Here is a 9,725-nt window from a genome sequence, read left to right as displayed (position 1 = left end):
AATTAATACCTTAAATGTTTGATTTAATGAGAGATAATTGAACGCATTGAATATCTTAAAAGTAATTCTTTTAAATTCATTTAATATCAATAACTAATTCCCTTATTTGTCCTTACTTTTTTATCAATATATTTAAATATAGAGGGGTAAATTTTTATCATCACAAAATTCTAGAAAATTTTTGAGACCATTCGTGCTTTTTAAAGTTGTATAGATATGCTATATACATAAACTATGACATGTCTGGAAAGACTTGCTTTATTGCATTTGCCATTGTTAGATCTTGGTTTGTAAAAATTGTTTTCAGTTACTTCTCAAACATTGCCCTTAGAAAAGATTGGAACACCCACTTAAAAGATTCAGTGCCTTGATCATACATTAATGCAACTCCAAAAAAGATGGTTTACTTATGATGGTTAACTCCCACAAAAGGAGCAAATGGTCATTTATCCTCATTTGTTTGAAAAGTAGTATCAAAACAAACATCATCTCCAAAATAACTATAATCAACCAACATCTTTGCATCAATCCAAAAGAGTGAAAGGATGATATATTCTTATCATGCAATTTATCGAAATACCTTACTATAGCTCCTATACCTCCATTTTACATGTCCTTCTTCCTTTTAATGTACAAACAACTAGTTGTTATAATCAACATTAGTAAAACCAAGATTTTGAATTCCACTAGCTTGTCTACCCATAAACTCTGCCTTAGGACATATACCATTTACTTGGAGTAACAAATTGATATTATGACCTCTTTCAAATTCAGACAAACAATATTTTCCATTTTCTTGCATCACAAGCTTAATCATTGCTCCATAACCCGTTCTTGTTATGTCACGATAAAATTTTGCATCAGTTCACATTTTATCATTACCACAAAAGCCTTCATGAGAACAACAAAATGTTTTAGTCTTCCAAATACCAGATTTTAACTTGTACCCCTATGATATTCGCACACTAAAACCTTCATTTCTAGAAAACCCATTATACAAATGGTAAGCATCTTCCAAAGTTTCAAATATCATGTCAACTTTTGGAACCATAAAGTTTTGGTTTACATTTATCTCATTGCTTGGTTGTAAGAAATTTTCATTTGAGGGGATAGTGCAAATTCATTTCATATCAAAATTAAGCTTATCTGCAGCACTACATACAACTTTTAAATCCTAATCAAGTTGATTGTTCTCTATACTCTCATCAAGTTGTGTGTTCTTCTCATTACATTCTTCATTATTTATTCCACTAGGAAGGAAGCTGTTCCATTTTCTGAAAAAAAAAATAAATAAACAACACAAATCAACTAATATACCAATTTGTTCCAATCATATTTTTAAATTGTAACATGTGGCTATGCTAGCTTTTTCTATTCTTACTTTCTATTAAAACAAAACATAACTTGATAGAAAAAAAAAAAAAAAAAACACTAAGAAGCAAGCAAGAACCTTTTACACAAGAAAAAGATCTTCTAAGGAGGTTAGACTTCATTTATATAGTATGAATTCCCATAATTCAAGCATGTGGAGGCAGCGTTTTGCAAATAAAGGTCATTAATTAATTTTTAGGTAAAAAATTAAAGACATAAAAATGATCATTTACAAGATGAAAGAAAATTATATATTAGAGAATGGTTATGGCAACGAGTGAATTAATTCGCCATCTGGCATAGAAAAAAAAGGTAATTCAGCATCATCATTTAGCTTCATAGTAGAGGTTGAAAATAAATTGGACCTAGCGATGAATTATGAAATGGTGGGCATATATGAGCTTTTTATTTTATATTAAATCAGCTACCTTATTTCTAGTAAAATATACAGTAAAACAACTTTACTTCTAGAATTTTCTTCACACTGAGGAGTTGTAGAGAATTGTATAACAAATTATCTAAATAGAGATCAATTGATCAATGTGTTAGAACAGTACCATGGGCACTGTATCATTGCAAATTTTAAGTTTTCCTTAATGCAATAACAAAATATTAAGTAGTGGCTATTTTAAAAGAATTTCAGTAAACTACAAATATTAAGTAATGGTCTTGCCTAAAATAAAATTGATATCAGGATTTTCCTGCTTCTTATAAAGTTTGGGTGACCCAAAATTGTCCTTGAAGAATTTCAGTAAACTATAAATTTTTGGAAACTAATTGAATAACCGAAAAAGCAATCTGAATTCATAAAAATTATTATGGACTTTTTAAGTATCGTTGGCTATTTGAAAAGGCAAAAGTAAGAGTTGGAGCTTTATTATCTCACCTGTGAAATGGCAATGGATGATATATCTCCCAAAAAGCGTATTGGCCTTTCACACCGTTGAAGGTTGAACAGTTAATGAGTTAAAAAAAAAAAAAAAACTCCAGTTGCAAAGGTTTGTAGGGTGCGTTGGAGAGGAAGGGATTAAAGAGAGAGAGAGAGAGGGGGATGAAAATAGATTAAGTTAGCGGGAAGAGTTTTTCGGGATTAAAACTCTTACTTTTTATCATATGATAAAAGTATAATAATCTGTTGCCAACTGTCAACCCCATTAGTTTATTAAAAGTATGGGATTAAAGAGAGAGAGAGGGGGGATGAAAGAGAAGAGTTTTTTGGGATTAATACTCTTATTTTTTGCCATATCATAAAAATATAATAATCTGTTGCCAACTGTTGGGTTTATTAAAAGTATACGTGTCATGTGGAGAGGGGGTACCATGTATCATCTCCACAATTAGTTGGTTGGGGTGTTTACATTAGATGTCAAATCGATCAAATTGACCAAATTGGCCCGACTCAACCCGAGTTGGTCGGTTTTTCAAATCATTGGTCGGTTTTGGTTTGTATGAAAGAATAAACCGATAACTCAGTTCGGTTTCAGTTTTCATGTATACAAACTGAAGCCAAACCAAATCAAACCGATGCTATATTTTTAAGTAATTATTAACTAGTCCCTACCTTATATATTAAATGTTGATATGCTTTATTTGTGTTTTGTTTGAACTTTAAAAAATTGGTTATTTATGACAAAAATTAAAAACATAAATCCAATACAAATATAATAAAATGGTATAATATTAAATTTAGTTTTATATAATTTTAAATATATATTGACAAAAAAATCAGTTTTGCATAAAAAATTAATCGATTAAATATATATATATATATATATATATATATATATATATATATATATTTTAGTTTTGCATAAAAACTAAAAATAAATAAACTTAAATATAAATAGATATTTAGATAGAGATATTTTAATTTAATATATATATATATATATATATAAACTGACTAAACTGATAAACCGACCCTTACCGACCCTTTATGTTTGGATCGGTTTTGCTTCAGGGTCAGTTGATTTCGATTTAGCCAATGAGTAAACCGACTAGATCGGATCGGTTGAAAAAATGACTCAAATCGATCCAACCCGACCTATGAACACCCCTATTAGTTAGGGTGTTTGGTACAGTGAAGTTGTGCTGCAGTTTATATTTTAGGTTGATTGATATAAATTTGTAAGAAATATGTGTCCTCACGTCATATATTAGTGCCATCTCATCTACAAAAATGCATGTGTAATAAACATCAATTTTGAATTTTTAGATAAAATTAGTAATTTGTATTAATCAACTCAAAACTTTTGAAGTAAAAAAATCTTTCTCAAACAAATTTTTAATGATGAACCCAAAACCCAACAACACAACACAATACCGCTAGTATACCAAATTCCCTAGGTCATCCACAAGCAATTTTCTTGCTTAACCCATCTCGGCAAATTTTGAGCTGGGTATATTGTAAGAGCCCTTATACGAGAAGATATACATATATAGACTAATACAACCCGATGCAAAGAAGAACAGATTGTTTTGGATTCCAAGCGATGCATCCACCAAATATTTATATATGATTAATTAGTAGTAGTACTACTTGTATCCATATCCATCCATGAGACAATTACATAGATACTCTTAATCAACCAATATGGGTTTTAAGGGAGGAAGGTAGGAGGCTTCCTGATCTTTGTAGCCTGTTCGAAGGCATATGCAATCTCTATCAACTTTGGTTCCGAACCCTTTAAACCAGCAAAACAGATGCCAAATGGCACTCCGTAACGTTCATATCCCGCGGGAACAGTAATCCCTGGGTAACCCCCAATTGCCAGCACAGGAGTAAAACCTGCACCCGGAGTCACCACCGCGTCCAACTTATTACTGATCATCAACTTCTCAAACCCATCTCTTGATAATTTCTCCAAATTCAACAATGTTGCCTTTTCTACATCACCAATGCCGACTGTGCTCTCGGATGCCAAGAAAATGCTCTGACCATACTTGTCAATTTGTTCCTGTGCACAGATCGAGGCAAGTAATTAATTAATTAATAATATGTAACTTCAGCACTTAATGGCCTAACCGAACAACACCTACCAATTCTGAAAATTCCTGGTTAAAAGCTATGGCTTCTGCTAACGATCGGATTGGAGAAACGACTAGACTTTTCAGGTAAGCATTGAGAGACAGTTTAAACTCAGCCAACAAGGCTGCTCCTTCGCCACTTTGGTTATAATTGAGGATGGCATTGATATCGGTTATTTCCAAATTGTCTATCAAAATCGCACCCCTTTTCCTGTTTGTGGGTGAACGCGGCAACAAAGTCAGGAAATATCAAACATATTCGTTCCAACTCCGACTCCGAGGGTAGAAGAAAGTATATACATATAATAATACTACCGAACGAGGTACTAGTACTAACCTCAGGGTTTTGAAGTGGTGCTTGAAGACTTTGGGCACGACTGTTCCTTGGGAGTAATTGAAGAATGGATTTCTGACTATTCCCAGCCTCTTCCCTTCGAGTCCATTGTGCTTCAGAAACTGCTTGTAGCCGCCATGGGGGATGAACTTCGATGCAACTTTGGTGGCCTTTTCATCAAAATGATCAAAACCTACTATCGCCTCTAGTACATAAACTGCATCTGATACCGTACGGCAGATTGGCCTGTTCAGGGGTGAAAATATAATATTTACATGATAATAAGCATCTAGCTTCTATTATGCATATGCTTGATTACTGGCTCAGGTGATCCAAGTATATATGATCGAACTATGAGTATCTTTCATGTTTTTCACATACAATTACCATATATAATATTCAAGACTCCTTTATTTCATCATCACCATTTCTATTTTCTTATCTTGTGAAGGTTTAGAAAGATAAGTCCTAACCAGTTTGTCAACATCATTTCTATCTGGCTAATGGGTATTATGTTTTCCTAGCTAGATCCCAATTAAGCAATTTTTAGTGTTTCTTGGGTCGAACTTCTGTAAATTTACATGCTAGTTGGAGGGTTCATCAACCCAGGTTTGAGCTTAGGCTCATAAAGAGCCCAATGGCTCAATTGACAGTTTTGTATGCACTCTGTCTGAAACCCTTACCAATATAAAGGACTCAATTGACAGTTTTGATAGCTCCAGTGCACTTCTTAATTACCCGATTGTGTCCTGTCTTGGAGAGATTGGGATAACCCCAGCTCGGCTGGTGAGTCCAACGGTTGGTTTGATTCCCACGACAGAGTTGGAATTGGCTGGACAGATGATTGAACCGTCTGTCTCTGTCCCTAATGACACAGCCACCATATTGGCCGCCACTGATATTGCCGACCCACTGCTCGACCCACATGGAGTGGCCGATCGAACGTATGGATTCTGCAGGCATCAACCCACGATACGAGTTAATATTACAATATCTAAGCTAAAGGTATGATAAAAATCAATCTCTTTACCCCAAAAAAGGATAATCGATAGCTACAAAAATATGAACAAGGACTACCCCAATAGCCCAACATAACCTACCAGATCCCGATTCAATACTTATGAGTTATGATGATGATGGATAAATATTGATAAATGATGATGATGATGATGAATGCTTGTTTAGATGTGTTAGAGAATATCAATTTATTTAAGGATTTTATCTAATAATTTAAACTTTTAGTATTCCGATAAGTGGCATCAGAGTCACTTTGACCAAATGGTCTAGTATTGGGTTCTCATTACCCTCATTATAATCAATTAAGCTTCAGTACAAAGTATGGGTGGACATGTGCTTGTTCACATTAGTACTTCAAACCCAATGAACCCTCATGTGAAGGGGCGTGTTAAATAATATTCAAGTACCTCACCTAATAGTTTAAGCTTTTAGTTTGAATGGTTATTTGAGAAATGCATCACCTCTAGTCATCACATAAACAGATAATTTTTCATATTTTTTTTCTCTTTTGACATTTTCCACATATTAGAAATTGAAGGCTTCCAACTAATAAAAGTATTCATGCATAGATTATTTTTCAACTAATGGAAACTTCTACGTAATTTCCACATATTTGGCCAACTGAAATGGGTTGTTTTACATCCCTGTGTGCGCCATTCAAAAAATCAAAACCAAAACAGATATGTCTCAAGGAAAAAGGAAAAGCAAACGTATATAATTACATCAACACGAAGAAGTCAAGTTGATCAAGTCGGCCCATATTTAAATTAATGAATATCACCTAATAATCCCCTTTACTCTGACAATAATGAATATGTAAAAGAAGAATTGATTTTGGTCTAAGCACTGCAATTAAATTAAGCAGACAGAAATCGGACGGCCGCCTTCTATTATGCAGTAAGATGAATTACAGGATCTGGAAAATATGCTTAGTTGGGCCTACTGATTATGAATATTGTAAGAGCTGAATCCAATTCATCTAACTAGGAAAATTACACCATTTAAACTTGATCACCATTAATTCATTCATTGTGAATTAATTAGGAACATCTAGAACGCATTAATTTCTACGTTTACAACTCACCAGTCCCTGCCCGCCTCTTGCACTCCAGCCACTGGGTGCCGTGAGTGAACGGAATTCAGACCACTCACTAAGGCTAGCCTTCCCCAAGATGATAGCTCCTGCTTCTCTCAGCTTTTTAACCACACCGGCATCACGAGGAACCACTGAGCCTAACAGCGCGAATGACCCGGCAGTGGTATTCAGCTTATCCTTGGTCGCAATGTTGTCCTTTATCAGAATTGGGATGCCATGCAGTCCGGATGAGGACCCAGGTGCTCTATCCTTGCGTTCTCTATCAGCTTTATCCGCCTGGTACAACGCATCGGGGTTCACCTCGATCACGCCGTGAACAAGCGGATTGAGCTTAACAATCTCGCCGAGATAGAACTCGACTAGCCGCCTTGAAGTTAGTTTGTTTTGCTGGAATGCCACCTGGAGATCGTGAACGCTAGCTTCTTTTATAGAGAAATCGTAGTCCGCTACAACGGTGCTTGAACTACCTGAGATTATCAGAACAAAAACCGCAGGCGAGAGGACGCGTAAAAGATGAAACTGGCAGTAGACAGCCATGGTTGACCTGGCAAACGGAAGAATTGCCTGCAATCGCCACAACCACAGCACTTCTCTCTTTGTACGTTTTTGTACCTGGAGATGTGTGAGGATTGGAACCTTTGAGGCTTTGACCTTCTGAATAGATATAAATATTAGAGTAAAATATAATCCTTATTCTAAGCGATGAAAAGGAGATCGTTAGATAACATTATACTAAGGAAATTGTTATGAAAATGAAAAGGCAAAAAACAAAAAAGTATAGGATGGGTGGTTATTAGATTGGGCATGTCAAATGCTTAATGTAGAGTGAAGAGACAAGGAATGGAAAAAAAGTCTAGAATAAGGTCCATGTACAAAAGTCTAGGGTGTCTTCGCTAGAGGCTCTCAAAGGGATTTCGTTGGGGGCGGCTCCTTTCAGGCTTCACCTTCCTCCTTGTTTCTCTCCCTCCATCCTCTCTCTCTCTTTTGAGAGAGCCTCCCTCTCTATGCTTTGAGAGAGTCTCCCTCTCAAGTTTTCTTGAGGTTTTTTTCTTAAGTTTTCTTAAGGTTTTGTTTTCTCTGTTTGTGATTTGATGCTATTTGAGGTTCTTGCTCAAGCTCGTTGTTCACAGGCAAAGGTAGTCTTTGGTTTCCTCCTCTGTTAGTTCATGGTTCTCTGGCAATTGCTGTTCATGGTAAGTCCTATTCGCGGTTTTCTGGTTGATGCTGCTCACAGTGAGTTTTCAATGATGGCAGTCTTTTGGATTCCACCTCTGTCAGCTTCGTTCACAGTCTGTGGTGGTTCGGTGGATTGGAGATGTGTTTTTTTTCTTCTATTGGTGATTTGTCCTCACTGTTTTCTCGTTTGCAGAAGATCTTTAGATCCTCCTTCATCTATTGTCTTATTTTGTTCTCTTGAGAAATTGTTCTTGGGTTTTTTGATTGGTCTCATCAGCCTTTTTTTTGTATCAATTTCTTGATTGAATGAAATATGATGCTTATGAGCAATTTAAAAAAAAAAAACAAAAAAAAACAAGGAATAGAAAAAATGGGGTTTTCTAGAAGAATGGTGCAAGTGGATAAATGAGTGTATTATTACACCAAAATTACCATGGAGACATATTATCTCCTTATTATTCATTATATTCATGTAGGTACTATCTAGTATGCTTCAACAAGCGGAAATGAAAGAAGAGGTAAAGGTATAAAATTGGGAAGAAATTGTCTATGTATAAATCAACTATTTTTATTGATGGTTGTATTCTATTTTGCAAAGCGGAGCCAAGGATGCTAAGGCCCTGTTCAGATAGATTTTCAAAAGTATTTTCATATTTTTGAAAGTATGAAAGTATGAAAAACACCACATCATGTTTGGATGGCATACTTCATACTTTGAGTTTCATACTTTTTAAAAGTACGAAATCCCTCAAAAGCACGAAGTTGACTTTTATTACTTCATGCTTTTATGGGAAAGTTTTGCTTCCATTTCGTGTGGATAAAACCCCTCAATCAAGATTCTCCCATTTGCTTATCGTCTTCAAGCCCTAACCTCTTTGTTGTCATGGGTTCTTGCTCCACCATCACCCATCCCTAACCACCATTGCCACGAAAAATTGCCGCTGGAAGCGCAGTCCTCATCAAAATCGCAAGTATGGATCACAGTTTCATATTTTCCCCCTTTTTTAATGTTTTTCTCCATTTCATGAACTATCTTCAAGCTTAATGTTATGTTTATTGCATGTGTTACCACCACTGGAATCACTGTTGTCGACTTCTTTGTTTCCTAAACTATTCTTGAAGTTTAATGGAATGTTTTTATTGCTTGTTTATTGTAATGTTATAGATAGCATTATCACCTGTACAAAGTCACAAGCTAGAATGCTATAGCTATAATACTAGTATAATTGAACGTTTATTACTTGTTCATCAACTGTCTCTGTCGACAAACTATGATTCCCCTATTTTTGGCATTCCCATTATCGATTGTTGTGGAGGGTTGTATTTGTGTTTTTCATATGGCATTTCCTTTCCTACTTTGTGAAGATGATCATGATTTTCTTGACATGTGTATTGTGGAGCAAGTTTTTTCTAGTTTCCTAAACACTAAACATGAGACATTGCGGTTGGGAGCTTGTTGGCTGATGTTATAGTGGTTTCCTATGGCATTCCCTTTCCTATACAGTTCTGCTTGTGCATTTGTTTACATAACAGACTTGATATCACTCTTGACTTATACTTTCTACGGCCATTGATCTATTTGTCTACATCTAAATACCTATATGTTGATCTACATCTAAGTACCTACTTGTGCATTTTACTCTTGACTTATTGCTTATATTCATCCCTACATGCCCATATTACTCTAGTGTAGGCTTGTATACT

General features: G+C 35.2%; 1 protein-coding gene across 1 annotated transcript; it reads right to left on the bottom strand.

The window, feature by feature from the left end:
* Positions 1-3,847: 3,847 nt before the first annotated feature.
* LOC148876384 (Amidase family protein) lies at positions 3,848-7,532 on the bottom strand. Its single transcript, XM_088965002.1, has 5 exons — positions 6,834-7,532; positions 5,471-5,685; positions 4,736-4,978; positions 4,411-4,609; positions 3,848-4,328 (listed from the first exon to the last, which is right to left on the bottom strand). The coding sequence occupies exons 1-5, from the start codon at positions 7,380-7,382 to the stop codon at positions 3,972-3,974; spliced, it is 1,563 nt and encodes a 520-aa protein (XP_088821128.1). The 5' UTR covers positions 7,383-7,532; the 3' UTR covers positions 3,848-3,971.
* Positions 7,533-9,725: the final 2,193 nt, after the last annotated feature.

The sequence above is a fragment of the Nelumbo lutea genome, chromosome 1, assembly GCF_056320005.1.
Source record: "Nelumbo lutea isolate HS-2025 chromosome 1, American lotus-T2T, whole genome shotgun sequence".
Lineage (NCBI taxonomy): Eukaryota > Viridiplantae > Streptophyta > Magnoliopsida > Proteales > Nelumbonaceae > Nelumbo > Nelumbo lutea.
The sequence above is the reverse complement of the archived record's forward strand: the minus strand, read 5'-3'. Positions and strand labels throughout refer to the sequence as shown.